Source organism: Amaranthus tricolor, chromosome 13 (genome assembly GCF_026212465.1).
Source record: "Amaranthus tricolor cultivar Red isolate AtriRed21 chromosome 13, ASM2621246v1, whole genome shotgun sequence".
NCBI classification, from domain to species: Eukaryota; Viridiplantae; Streptophyta; class Magnoliopsida; order Caryophyllales; family Amaranthaceae; genus Amaranthus; species Amaranthus tricolor.
In genome coordinates this window covers 11714825-11730328 of record NC_080059.1, presented here as the reverse complement: position 1 = coordinate 11730328, position 15504 = coordinate 11714825, and the positions used below count along the sequence as shown (strand labels likewise).

The 15504-nt window shown below is 32.6% G+C and overlaps 1 protein-coding gene across 1 annotated transcript; it reads left to right on the top strand.

Annotated features, from left to right (window-relative positions):
- Nucleotides 1-6345: 6345 nt before the first annotated feature.
- LOC130798012 (nucleobase-ascorbate transporter 3) lies at nt 6346-15327 on the top strand. The gene is made up of 14 exons (XM_057660832.1): nt 6346-6821; nt 9516-9613; nt 9726-9902; nt 10722-10822; nt 10970-11045; nt 11148-11207; nt 11539-11723; nt 11823-11919; nt 12021-12107; nt 12193-12251; nt 12919-13010; nt 13097-13174; nt 13275-13435; nt 14858-15327. Exons 1-14 carry the CDS (start codon nt 6656-6658, stop codon nt 15077-15079), a joined length of 1659 nt encoding a protein of 552 aa, XP_057516815.1. The 5' UTR covers nt 6346-6655; the 3' UTR covers nt 15080-15327.
- The last annotated feature ends 177 nt before the right edge of the window (nt 15328-15504 follow it).

Sequence of the window (15504 nt, the reverse complement as noted above, 5' to 3'; positions counted from 1 at the left end):
GACCAAAAGCTAACCACTTAACAATTTCAGATACACCCTTGAGTTCTTCACTTATTACTCGATTATGAAACCAATAAATAAACGTCTTGTTATGCAACTGCATCAATCCCCTATCCCCTTTACAAGGATATTTTGCATGCAATATATCTAAATGCTCACTCAAAAAAAGATGGACTTCAAGAATATGATGCAACATATACAAGTGTGCTTGTAGAAGACTGTCTCGAGGAGGTGTGATCGATTTGGAGCCAATTGTTCCTTTTCCCTCAAGCCTTCCTTCATGTCGAGAGATGGGAAGTCCAATAGGCTTTGCCATGGCCAAATACTCAGCTATAAAGTTACTAATCTCATCGCTCACAATGCCTTGAATCATACTCCCTCGGGTTGTGCTGGATTCCTCACCTTGTTTTGTAAAACACCCATGTGTCTTTCAAAGGGATAACACCACCTTAAAAAAATTTGACCAAAAAGCTTGATCTCACGAACGAGATGGACAATAAGATGAACCATTATGTCAAAGAAAGAAGATAGAAAATACATCTCAAACTTGCATAAAGTTACAATCACGTCGACTTGAAGAGCATCAAGTTTGAAAGGATCAAGAACTTTACTACAAATTGTGTTGAAGAATGAACATAGCTCGGTAATAACATATCTCACATGTTTTGGCAGTATTCCACGGACTGCGATTGGTAAGAACACTTGCATCATTACATGGCAATCGTGAGATTTCATGCTTCCCAACTTCAACTCACCATTTAGGGCCACAAATCTCTTCATGTTGGATGAGTACCAAGACGGAACCTTAATGCCATACAAAGACTCACAAAATGTCCGCTTCTGTGCTTTGGACAATGTGTAGAAAGCTGGAGGCAAATAAACTTTGTCATTACTCATCTTCTTCTTACCGTCCTTTCCCTTATTACTGCCACCAACTTCATCAGCTCTATTTCTTTTCTTACTCACCTTAACATGTGCCTACAACTCCGGACGAAGACCCTTACATTCAAACCAATCTCACACGGCCTTAACATCCTTTAACTTACCCAGAATGTTCATAAGAGTCCCGAGTATGGCATCGCATACATTTTTCTCTATATACATAACATCAAGACAATGCCTAACTTGTATATCTCTCCAATATGGAAGCTTCCAAAAAGATTGATGTTTTTTTCCATAATCGGTCTTCACCCCTTTGCACTTGCCCTGTTTTACCAATTACAGTCTCAACTCCCTTAACCTGTTCATAAACCTCATAACCGGTCAATGGTCGACGAGCTACACGGTCCTCAACCTCCCCGTTGAACATCTCCTTCTTCTTACGATATTGGTGATCTCGTGGGAGGAACTTTCGATGGTGCACAAATACGTGTTTGCACTTAGGAATCCACGTAGATTCTATGTCATCGATACATATTGGGCATGCTTTCTTCCCTTTGTTCTTATACCCCGATAAGTTGCCATATGCCGGAAAATCATTAACGGTGCATAAAAGCATTGCACACAAGGTGAAATCCTCATTAGCATATGCATCAAACACGAAAACGCCTTCATCCCACATCTTTCTCAAATCCTCAACGAGAGGTGCAAGATATACATCTATGTCATTGCCAGGTTGTTTAGGACCCGAGATAAGAAGCGAAAGCATAATGTACTTACGCTACATACACAACCAAGGAGGCAAATTATAGATCACTAACAGTACCGGCCAAGTACTATGTTGAGAACTAAGATTGCCGAATGGGTTCATCCCATCCGTACACAGTCCGAGCCTTAAATTACGAACCTCATCCCCAAAAGTCTTATGCAACCTATCAATACTCTTCCACTCCGGAGAATCATATGGATGTGTGAGCAAGTGACCTTTCTTCACCTTATCTACATGCCACCTCAAATTTAACGCATCTTTCTTTATATAAAACAAACGCTTGAATCTAGGTATTATTGGAAGATACCACAATACCTTAGTCGGGGGCCTTTTAGCATCCCTAGCCCCTTTACGCTTGTAACGCGATAAGCCACACCTAGGATACTCTTCTAAGTTCTCGTTTTCATTTCAATATAATACATAATCATTCGGACATGCATGAACCTTCTGGTACTCTAAGCCGAAAGGACACATGAGCTTTTTGGCATTCGACTTTGGAAGTTCATTTCCGTCAGGAAGCATCTCACCTAACACTTCTAATAAAATTGTGAAACTAGCGTCACTCCAATTGAACTTTGACTTAATGATGAAAATTGTCAACACTGTTGTTAGTTTGGTGAACTTTGTACATACAGGGTACAAAGGCTTTTGAGAAGCCTCTGTCAACAAGTCAAAAACACGAGGACGTTTTCCTAACTCATCATCGACTCACTCCATCATCTCATCAACACGATCCACATCCTCATCGACATTCTCTTCATCTGTCTCATACCCATTAACATGATCTACTACATCCTCATTGACATCAGCCACATTATTAACGTCCTCAACAACACTTTTCTCTTTGTAAACTCCCTCTTCATCATGCCAAACCCAAACATGATATTGAGGCCTAAACCCACGACGAAGTATGTGCTCCCTAAGGATATGAACACTATCTACCTTTGATACATTGCCACAAGTGTCACATGGGCAATAAAAACCAACTCCCCCCCCATCCTAACTTGATGTTCAACCGCAATACTACAAAATTCTAATACGCCATCAATAAATTCTGACGATTCAATGCTTCCATACATCCAAGAACGATCTTTTGTCATCCTAATTAGTGTGATTAATTAATTTAAAACAAAATTAATAACAACTTTTAACATATGTACTTATTTATACCAAACATATTTAACCCTAAAAATATATACTTATTTATACCAAATCTATTTAACCCTAAATATACATACTTCATATTCTAATTCTATACTTCATACTTCAATATTAAGCACTACATTGTAAATAAAATCATATTCTAATTCTAATAGACATAAGTATAACAACAAACCACATTTTTAACAAATTACACAAATATTTAACAAACTAATAACATAAACTTGAATAATGTAAAATTCACAAATAAAATGATATCTTTAGCACTAAATTACTAAATTACATGTTAAACAATAAAGATATGAACTTGCAAATTAGTAAGATAAATATAATTACCTTGATTTCGTGGGTTATGTTATCTACAACGAAAAACAGAGAAACAAAATTAGTATAAAAAGAGTTGCCCTAATTTTTGAGTGTTTTCATGAATATCTTGCAAAACTTAAATGTTTAACAAATTAAAAAGAGAAAAAATACCTTAATTTCGTGGGTTTTGAAGATGAACAAGACCAAAGTCTTAAATTTCGAGTTTATGAACAGTTACAGCCGTGGGTTTATGAATAAGAAGTAGCAGTGAACAAGAAAATGTCGTGGGTTTCAATGAGTTTCAATGGGTTTTTTGAGTGAACAAGAAGTAGCAGTTACAGCCTTGGGTTTATTATGAAACAAGAAGTAGCAGTGTGAAGAAGAAGATGAAACAATGTGTTTTTCAAGTGTTTTATGAAATGTATTATTATCAATAATAATATAATATATTAAAAAGACTAAAAAATTCATAATTTCATATGACTTTATTTTTCTTAGTGGTAATCTGAAATGTATTTTAAAAATTCATAATTTGTTTGATTTAATGTCAACTAAGTAAATATAAAAACTAACAACTAAATTGAAATCAATTATCAATAATAATATAATATATTAGAAAGACTAAAAAATTTCAGGTGTCATCTTTATAGAACCCCTTTGATGGAAAGATTTTATTGGTTGATTTTGGCTTACGTGACAAATAAAATTAACCAACATGTCATTTTTAACCCTTTGAAGAATTAATTAAATCGAGTAATTTACCATCTTTAACAATTATTACTTCATCTTCATTATATAGTACTAGTATACAAACTCGTGCAATACACAAAGTTTGTTAGTATGGAAATACCTATAAATATAAATTTTAAAAAAAGATGCAATTGCATAGTATGGTTATCAAATTATAATACTAATAAAATTATATAATAATTGAGATAAGATATTATACCAACATAATTTTTTCTTGATTGAATAAATAATTATTGATTATATGTTTTGCCCAAAAATAGCTATTTTTGTAAAATAAACGATTTTTCAAAAACAAATTTGTATCGAAATTGACATGCTAGCAAACTTATTGTCCACATAATCCAATAATTCACTCGTTTTGATTAAATTAAAACACATGAAAGAGCTCTTAAACATGTCATTCGTTAATTTCCAACTAATAATACGTATAATGTTGAAATTATTTAAATTAGATGAAATAGTACATTATAAAAGATATGCATGGCTAGCTATGTAAAGTTTTCAAAAACTTTTTGATTGGTTCATTTGAACTAATAAAATCTTTTTGAAAACTTACATTTAATAATTAAAATCATAATTAATGTAATAAAATCTTTTGAATTTCACAGTACTTTAGGAAAAATTCTATAAAATCGCCATGTGTAATTTTTCAGATCTTTTATAGTATTGTATGTAATAAAATCTTTTGAATATCATACAATCACATTTGAACTTGTAATAAATGCTTCATTTGACAAAACTCTATAAAATCGTCAAATTGAATTTTTCAGTTTTTTCTACTATTGTATGATTGTATGATTTGATCTAATAAATTTTTTTGAAAACTTACCGTTAATAGTTAATACTTAGAATCATAATTAATATAATAAAACCTTTTGAATATAACACAATCACATTTTAAGATGTAAAAATGCTATTTTAGTTAAAATTCTATAAAATCGCCATGTAGAATTTTCCAGTTCTTTATAGTATTCTATGATCACATTTGAACCTATAAAAATGTTCTATTTGGCAAAACTCTATAAAATCGTCATATGAGATTGTTCAGTTTTTTATTGTATGGTTGTATAATTTAATCTAATAAATTATTTTGAGAACTTACCTTTATTACTTAAAATCATAATTAATTTAATAAAATCTTTTGAATATCACACAATTACATATTAAGATGTAAAAATGCTACTTTAGGCAAAATTCTATAAAATTGTCATGTGGAATTTTTCATTTCTTTTATAGCATTGTTTGATTCTTTATAGTATTCTATGATTACATTTGAACCTGTAAAAGTGCTCCATTTGGCAAAACTCTATAAAATCGTCATATGAGATTGTTTAGTTTTCTATTGTATGATTGTATAATTTGATCTAATAATTTTTTTTGAAAAGTTACCTTTATTACTTAAAATAATAATTAATTTAATAAAATCTTTTGAATATCACACAAGTACATTTTAAGATGTAAAAATGCTAGTTTAGGCAAAATTCTATAAAATTGCCATGTGGAAATTTTCAACTCTTCTATAATATTGTATGATTATAAATTCGCCATGTGGTATTTTTCAGTCCTTTTATAATATTCTATGATATGATGATATGATGTTTATTACTCGCTCCGTTATTTTTTGTTCTCTTCATTTGCTTTTTGCACAACTTTCAATATAAATTTTTGAGTTTTAATATCTCTAAATACGCATCATAATAAATTGTAAAAATATATAATAAAAACTATACATTAAAACTAATTTAATGAGATCTCACATGGACACATTTTATCGTCAATATATGCAAAAAAATATTAATTAAATTTCTTTCTCTATAAAAGAATATTCTAAACGAGAAGAATATTAGTAAACAAAGGAGTGTTACATACCTTTAAAAATTCAAACATTTTATCGTCAATATATATATATATATATATATATATGTGTGTGTGTGTGTGTGTGTATATATATTCCAGACATTGTACGAATTTTTATACTAGTAACTAATATTGTTAATTAAAGAATAACTCAGAAATAAAATGAAAAAATATATATATTTACTGCGTAAAAAAGTCAAAAATTCAAGGTTACCCCTTCATATGAAATTTCCCATTAAGGGGGTGTTTGGTTCTTAGTTTTTTTGCTTAACTTTTTTCTTAAATTTTGGCTTTTGACTTGTTGTTTGGTCAAACAGTCAAAAAAAGTGTTTGATAAGTGGCTTTTAAAACAGCTGAAAAACTGAATTTTAAGCCAAAGCTGCTTCAGCTAGTTTTTTTGATTGGTTTTTGACATTGGCCTGCTTTTTCTTTAATAAACAGCCTCTAACTAATACTCAAATTTACCAAATATCTTCACAAACAACTAACTTTTTCAGCTAATTTTAAAGCCAAAAAAAACGACCAATATTTTTAGTTGTTCAAACAAACCATCTAAAAACCAACAATTTAGTAAAGACCCCTAATTATTTATTTTTGGCAAAGGAGTAGAAGTAGAGTAAAGGAGTAGAATAAAGAAAGAAAGAAGCTTGAAGTTGCAAGTTCCAAGTCCTCGAAGTTCGTACACCAAGGCCTCTCAGCTTCGTCTCACTCGCTGCCCATCCCATCCCATCTCATCCCATATCTCCATCTCTCTTTCCCTCTCTTCCATTTTCTCTCTCTACATTTATCCCATTAATTAATCAACTTTAGTTATTAATTATCCACTACTCATCTTAATCTACACTAATTAATCCTTTATTTCCTCTCTTCTGTCGAGTCGGAGATTCAATCAAACTACCACAACTTCAATCTGAAATACATACAAGTTCAAAAATGGGTGAAACTGCCGCCGGAAACCACCATCCTACACCGTCACATACGGTGGCGCCACCACCTTCACAATCACATCTCCCTTTAGGTGCTGCTAAGGGCCCACTTTTTCAACCTCAAGAACAACTCACTACTCTCCATTATTGCATCCATTCCAATCCTTCTTGGCGTTAGTTCCGTCTATCTCTTTACTTTTGTGTACTTGCATGTTCAACTTTCTTTTTATTTTTGTTTTTTTCTTCTTTTTGATCACAATAGTATGTGTTTTTCTAACGGCTGATAGCTAGTAGTCAATAACTAATTTTGACCAACTAATATATTAATTGATTAAATTTGAATCCGTTGTAATAAGCAACTTATTACAGATTTGGCAATTAATATTAATTGATTGATTTTGAATCCGCTGCAATAAGCAACTTATTACAGATTTGGCAACTAATATTAATTGGTTGATTTTGAGCAACTTGTTCAAAAATAACTTATTCGCATGCTAAAAATTAGTCGATAAGCTATTTTACCAAACACCCGCTGACTACTCCAACTGTACTATCTTCCTTTTTTTTCTAATCATCTTGTTTTTTATACTCCATGATTGTTTATAGACTTAACTTTACCACCTTTTTGTCCTTTAAAGAATTACAAGGAAGTTTATTTTTTTATTGATTTATGGCTATTAGTGTTGTAAAGGTGAATACTTTTTTATGATTTCTTTTACTTTTGTTTAGTTTGATTCAATCATCTGATTTGATTCTCATGACTCTTTTTTGGTGATACCATAAGCACACAAGCTTTTTCTGGGATTATATTCTAGTAGGAGTATATGCTAGTATTTGGATGTGTATGATTCTGAGAACCCTTTTGGTTGAGAGAGATGTCTTCTTAGTTTATCAAACTAAAGATTATTTTATGAAAAGGTTGGTCCTATGAGTATTAATTAAAGTTCATACTTCTATCAATTCTAGACACCTCTATTTCAATTATTATAATTTATATGATTGATGCTTTTGTATGAAGTACAAGGAGGCCCTACTAACTCGACGTCAACCTAACCCGAAGCTGGCAAGTTTGGGTTGAGATTTTTTATTACAATAAAAAATGGATGGATCCGATTACATCTGTTTATTAAATAGGATTAGGTTGAATTTTAAAATTTAAACTTAAAAAAAGATAACCGGTTTCTTATGACCTGAACTTAACCTAGTTTATATTTGCCCATTTTAAGGCCCAAAAAAAAAGATGTGTCTCATGTTGAGAGATTTAAGAACCTATAAATGAGAAACAAAAATCGTAGAAGTGTAGAATATTTGAGTGTGTACTCGAATCTCATGATTTTTGGCCTTTTCATTCTCTATCGAAAATTTTAATGTTACCGTAGACACTAATGGGTTAAGCGGGTTAAATTCATGATTTGTTTTATGTGAGGGCTATAATTTTCATTCCGATTAACTAACGAGTGAGATTCAACTCAAGGTCAAGGAGTCTATAACTGTTAGAATTTTTGGTTGAGTTGGCTTCTTAACGTGATATCGCCTCCGATACCATGTAACCAACTCAATCAAAAGATTAAGCTTATGGTCGAGGTTAACTCTAACAATAACACCTTTCTTTATGACTTGAATACAAAGTAGTCCTGTCCTGATTTGTTAGACATGCCTAATTGAACTATATTCTTTTTCTTTCACTTTAAAATTTTGGGTACATAAGATTTCAGTCATGGATGGCTAAAGGAGTGCTCTCTTGGACAACTAACATGTGAATTGAATCGAAAGAATAGTGAAATTGTGAGTGTAAAAGTGATGTGCAGAAGTCATTTGAATAATGTTGAAACTGAGTGAACTGAAGTTAGTAATAGATGACAATAGATGGGGAAAACTGACCCTTAATACTCCCATTTTTCCCATGAGTTTGCCCCTAGTGACATGTAGTAATTACCGTCATCTTGCAATTCACTTTCATTTCTCTGTCTTCCCTGACACCGTCATCTTAAAATATTGAACAAGGAGAAAAAAACAAACTAGCTGAGAAAGATAGAGAACTATAATGGGGTAGAAATGTTGCAGATTGCTTTGTTAGAATTATTATTCTGATGAAGTTTAGTTTTATATTTTGTTCAGAAGGAGAGACAACACTGGCTGTAATAGCTTATAACATCTCGTTTTTGCCTTCTAGTACGGAGGTGCAAGCTTCGCTGGTAAACTATTTAGCAGTAAGAATATAAAGGTTGGAGGGGGGAGGGAAGGGGGGAGTTGGCGGAAGGGAGACTACATCGTTTGTTGATGCGGTAAAGTGACTAGATGAGACCAAAATTCCTTATAAAACTGATTACAGGCAATGTTGGCATTATACATCTAGGTCACTACTAAGTTCCTTTGGGAGGAAAGGAAGGAGAGAAAGAGGTGCTACTGGAACCAACCAATTTAAATACTCAGTAGATGGTAAAGTACGCAATTGTTGTAACGGACATGGTTTGTCAGGACAAAACTATGAAATTTCCCTTGAAGCACCCTAAAACCCTTTTTTACTCCTTTACGATGCGTTAATAGTAGTTCGGTAAATTCTAATGCAGCAGATGTGATATGCGACCTTGTATTTGCACAATCGTTATAGACCAATGCAACTGAGTAATAGATTTTCCCTTCCATTTAGCTAAAGAAAGGGATCTAGGGATTTGGGCTCATTCCTCACCTAGGAAAGATGTATGCCATATTGGTTGTCCATGTGAATCTGTGTGATTCCTCATTTTTATTTTTTTTATTGCCTAAGTATCAATAATAATTTTGAATGGGAGATGAAATTTTGTCATCATCTGCTAAAACCCCCCTTCCCTCTTTTGCTTGTCTGCTGAATAACATATTTTTTGCAGCCCAAACTTGCATACTGGCTTTTCAGCACTACATCGTGATGCTAGGCACAACTGTTCTAATCACCAACTCCATTGTTCCATTCATGGGTGGTAAAGCAGTAAGTTCAAAATTGTTCTTACTGATGATTATTGAAGTGAATGTTGATCGCCTATAGCCTACTTATATTTGTTCTTTTATAAACTCTTAATTCTACATGTTTCATGTATTAGGGGGAGAAGGCCCGTGTTATACAATGTTTGCTCTTTATGTCGGGAATCAATACACTTATTCAAACGTTGATTGGGTCTAGACTCCCTGCTGTTATGGGTCCATCATATGCGTACATCATACCCATTATGAGCATCATCAATGATAACAACACCGGAAATTATGCTAGTGAACATGAGGTAGGAGGTTATAACAGTTTTTACAAATATCTATTGGATATGTTGGAGCAATTTTTAAGCAAGACTTGTGCATGAAGGACACAGCTCATAACTCATAAGCATGTCAACTACAATCCAAAAATGTGGCGCTCAATACTCGCCAAAAAATTCTCTTAATAGAACACTAAAAATCGATAATATAAAAAAATAATTTTATTCCTGTTTTCCTCCAACTGTTATATCTTATAGCTATTCTCTTTTATAGGACATATGTCAATTAGAGAAATGATTATATAATGGTGATTTTAAAACTTCCATTTTCATTACAAATGTATCAAGATCTGGTTTACATGGCTTAATAAGGTTCATATAATTGGTATTACTTATGGTTAATCAAAAGTTGATATTATTTAGAGAAATAAACAAAAGGTTGTATTATTTTTGGTAATTTTCCTTGTGAAAGTGGCTTACTGCTTTTTAGGTAAGTGTGAGAATGTAGATCATAGTGGATTCAATAAGTGGGGATAACTTGAGAAAAATTTCTTGCAGAAAAAATCATATGGATGCAAAACAAAAGTACGAGAATAGTACCCATGACCTGCGATCGAGTCTCGTTCACATCACTAACTTAATGTCGTGTATTTTCATGTTAGAAATCAGTATATGAAGTTATAAAACGCACTTAGATCTAGTCTCGTAACTGAAAGTTTTATTTCAGACAGTCTGGTATTTTTCTATTTTTTCGATTTATTATTTAGCTATTTGTAAACCTATATTTTGTGCTTCTCTTAAAAAATCTATCTCTAAAAATGCTGATGGATTTTTTAATTGTTCATGTAGAGATTTGTCCACAATATAAGAACCATTCAGGGATCTTTGATAATATCATCTTTTGTCAGCATCATTCTTGGATTTAGCAAAGCATGGGGAAATTTCACAAGGCGAGGAATTGATTTCATTAGTATATTTTCCGTTTTATTCTAGAAGTTTGATGCTTCAGTTCTAAGGACATACTTGCATGCTTGAATTTAGATCTTTGCAATAACAATCTTACGAATTTCTTTCTTTCTCATATATATTACTGGCAGACTTTTTAGTCCGATTGTCGTTGTGCCAGTAGTTTCACTGGTTGGACTTGGTCTGTTTGCAAGGGGTTTTCCCCAGGTATTTCATTTATTATTTTATTTTACATATTTATTTGTTCCAATTTGAGAATGGTCTATTTGAGTTTTGACGATAATATTGCTTCACTGTTTGTTAATGAAGCTTGCGAATTGTGTGGAGCTTGGCCTGCCAATGCTAGTACTGGTGGTTCTTGTTCAACAGGTAATGTACAGTTTCACTAATACTCCCTCCGTCCCTATAAGAATGTACCTAAAATATTTTTGGTGAAATTTAGTGAAATGGGTAATTGGGTTGGAGAATGAAACAAAAACAAATGGATGATAGAAATGAGTGGTTAAGTTGAAGAGAGATTATAAGTTTGTGAATCAGATTAAAAGAAAGAAAAAGGATCCATTGCTAAAAAGGGAAAGGGTGCAAAATGAGTGGGACAAACTAAAATGGAAATGGGTGCAAATTGAGAGGGACAGAGGCAGTATCAATTTTTTTCATCATCAAAGGGTGTCAAAATATAAGCGTTTGTGTTTGTTTTCAGTATGCAAAACGCCTCCATGCAAGAGCACACCCCATCTTAGAAAGATATGCGTTGCTTCTTTGCCTCGGACTCATCTGGGCTTTTGCAGCCATCCTGACAGCGGGTGGTGTCTATAACAGAGCCAAGCCGCAAACTCAAATGAGTTGCCGTACTGATCGCTCCTTCCTCATTTCAGCTGCTCCATGGCAAGTCCACAGATATCAATTTTTGTTTTTATTGAAAATGCATTAGTTGTACTCAAGCATCAGTCCAAACATTTTTTGATTTTTGTGGGAAATATCTAGGGTGAGAGTTCCATACCCGTTCCAATGGGGTCCCCCCATATTCAGTGCAAGCAGCGTGTTTGGAATGATGGGTGCCGCACTTGTTTCGTCTGCAGAGGTTTGATCTCATTTTTCAGTACTTCGCTTCTTTTTTCATAATTTCAGATCTATAATATCTATACTTTTTCTTTTTGAGTGTGTTTTTGTTTTCTTATGCAGACAACGGGAACATTATATGCAGCTGCTCGCCTATCTGGTGCTACTCCTCCTCCTGCTCACGTTTTGAGCCGAAGTGTAGGGTGGCAGGTTAGTGCCGCTACCAATTTACTTGGCTTTCTAACATCGAGTATTAGTGGTTAAAACAGTAGTTTCTGTTCTGTATGATATTCAGGGCATAAGCATGCTACTTGATGGACTCTTTGGTGCTGCTGTTGGTACATCTGCTACTGTGTAAGTGCCCGATGAATTTTCCTGCTGGCAAGCAGATTTATTTATCTTTGGAAATTTAAACGATTGTTTATGGCGGATATTTCTTTTTAACGACCACTTTGTAAAAAAATTGTTGGGACCCTCTAAACAGATTGATTGATATGCGAAAGAATAGATATAAATGAAACTCTTCGAGACTGCTCGGAAGTTCCTGAACCATTAGTAGTGACTATCATAGTAATGTTGGTGGGGCTTGGGGTATTGGCATACATGTTTACCATTCGTTTAAACTTGGCTGGGTTAATGACCATGCCAAAACTACATGGATTGATTTGGGTTGTTAAGTAGTCATGGTAACTTTAGCTATAAGTGTACTTAAACCCAATTATTCTCGCCTTAAATCGATAATATTCTCTAAAATAATTGTTTTTGTATAGTAAAATAAGTTCAATTCACAAAACATTAGTTCATTTTTGTGAACATCAAGTCTAGTTCAATAAATATATGCAACTAAAAAAAAAAAGAAAACATTAGGGATTGGATTCATAGTTTATACTAAAACTTCATAAAGTTTTCTATGTTTTTAAAGTCGGGTTCGGTCGTGCCCCCTCCTCAGAGCCACCTCGCTCCTCTGACAAGTATTTCCTTTCTTAAATGCGTCATTTTAGTAATTCGAGTTCTCTGGCAGGGAAAATGTTGGGCTCCTTGGACTAACGCATGTAGGAAGCAGAAGAGTTGTTCAAGTATCAACATCTTTCATGATCTTTTTCTCCATATTCGGTGAGTATATGTTGTGTACCGAACACAACCAAACCAAACCTTTAAAGATCACTCGAATATCATATAATGTCATATTTCCGTTTCAGGAAAATTTGGAGCCTTCTTTGCGACTATCCCTCTACCGATATTTGCTGCCATCTATTGTATTCTGTATGGAATCGTAGGTTAGTGTCTCTCTGTATGAGCTATTCTTGTAAAACGCTGAATTGGTTCAGGTACCTATTGAACTTTATCAATGCCTTAAAACTTGTTAACACCTTGCAGCCGCAAATGGGATTTCCTTCATTCAGTTTACGAACAATAACTCCATGAGGAATATGTATGTTCTGGGGCTGAGTTTATTTCTTGGAATATCGATACCTTATTACTTTATGAGTTACACAATGGCAAATAATCACGGGCCCGTGAACACTGGTGGTGGATGGGTGAGTTGTATGTTATATCTTTTTCATTTTTAGCTTCAAAGCAGTGAAAACTGAAAACAAATTTGCATGAAAGCTTAAATTGTGTTCATATTTGGGTGATAATCTTGTAAATAAATGAACATTTGTTAAAAGGTGTACATATATGCTTAAAAGGTGTACATATTTGGATGACATTTATGTAAATAACAAACTTTTTCCTTCACAAAAATATGTACACCTTATACGATAATATGTACACCTTTTGCTATAATGTGTATATATCAGTCTGATTTTCAGTTTTCACCACTTGAGTTATTTTCTCCTGATCGTGCCCATATATATATATATGTATATAGATGTAGGATCAAATAAGAAGGATTTTAAAATAAGAAGGATGAGAAGGATTTTTGTTTGATATTGTTTTGTTACTTTATATATACAAAATATGTTATAAAGTAAGAACATTCTAAAAATTTATATCATAGTTACTTTTATGTGTTACATAGTTACTTATCCAGTTATGTGTTTTTGGTTCAATCGTGACCATAGATTTTTTTATTTTTGTGAAATCAAGAGTGTAGAGTCCTTCTTACTCTTCTCATTTTCAACACTCTTCTCATTGGATCCCTCTCCTATATATATATATATATATATATATGAAGAAGTTCAAGTGAGAACCATCTTTATATGAGAACCGTAAGAACCTGATATTTTTTTTTAAAAAAAAAGATACATCTAGGCAAATAAGTGTTACTTTAAGAAAAAAATTTTGAAAAAAACTCACAAAAAAGTGTTACTTTTTATATAAAATGGTGTTACTTCTTCAAAATAACGTGTTACTTTATATCTATATTTTTTTTTTGAAAGTAACACTTTTTTGCTAAAAAGTACCATATTTTTTTAAAAACAAAAGTAATATTTTTTTTGTGCAAAAGTAACACTTATTGTGTGAAAAATAACACATTTTTATCGGAGACTTTGGTTTTCATGGTTTTCATATAAACTTGGTTTTCACTAGAACTTGATTATATATATATATATATAGGGGAGGGATCCATTAAGAAGGGATTGAAAATAAGAAGGGTAAGAAAGACTTTACACCCTTGATTTCACTAAAGAAAAAAAAAATTATAGTCACGATTGAGCCAAAAACTCATAATTGTAAAAGTAATTATGTTACATAGAAAGGTAACTATGAAATAATTTTTAAAATGTTCTTAATTTATAACATAGTATCTTTTTTGGTATATATAGTAACCAAACAAAAATACTTTTCACCCTCCTCATTTTAAAATCCTTTTTATTTTCTATATATATATATATATATATATATATATATATATATATATATATATTTAAAAAAGCAATCATAAGAGTGTGAATATCTTAAGAGGGAAAGATGATTATATATTTTTTTTAGCTTGATGTGTGTAATGTTTGCAGTTCAATGACATATTAAATACAATATTTTCATCGCCTCCTACGGTGGCAATGATTGTGGGGACAATACTTGATACTACACTTGAAGCAAGAGACAGCGCTAATGATAGAGGTGTCGCATGGTGGATTCCGTTCCAAAGGAGGAAGGGCGAGGTGAGGAACGAAGAATTCTATAGTCTTCCTCTAAGAATAAACGAGTTCATGCCTACCAGATTCATCAAGTAAAAATATGAAATATGTACATTTTGATTTGAATTCCAACCTTTTTATCTTTTTCTTACTCAAACTCCCTCTTAGTCTATTTATAGTTATTGAATTAAGTTATGGTAATGTACTTTTGTAAGAATGTATCACAAGTGTGGCTATGGCCTTTGAGCTTTTTCCTATTCATTTCCCATTTGTTTTCTTGCACTTTTTCCCATAGGAGGTAGGAACATCATTCATCATCAATAATATGAGTTCGTTTGGTTCAACGTTATTGGAGAACACGTGGGCTAATTTTTTTTTTTTTTTTTTTTATGTAATGTGGGCTAATTATTATTATTATTATTATAAGTTTTTGTAGTCGTTCATAACGGCAAACCAAGTTAAGAACCATGCATTTTTTTGTTAAAAATTATGACTTTATTTTCATTTTGTTTGTTGTTACT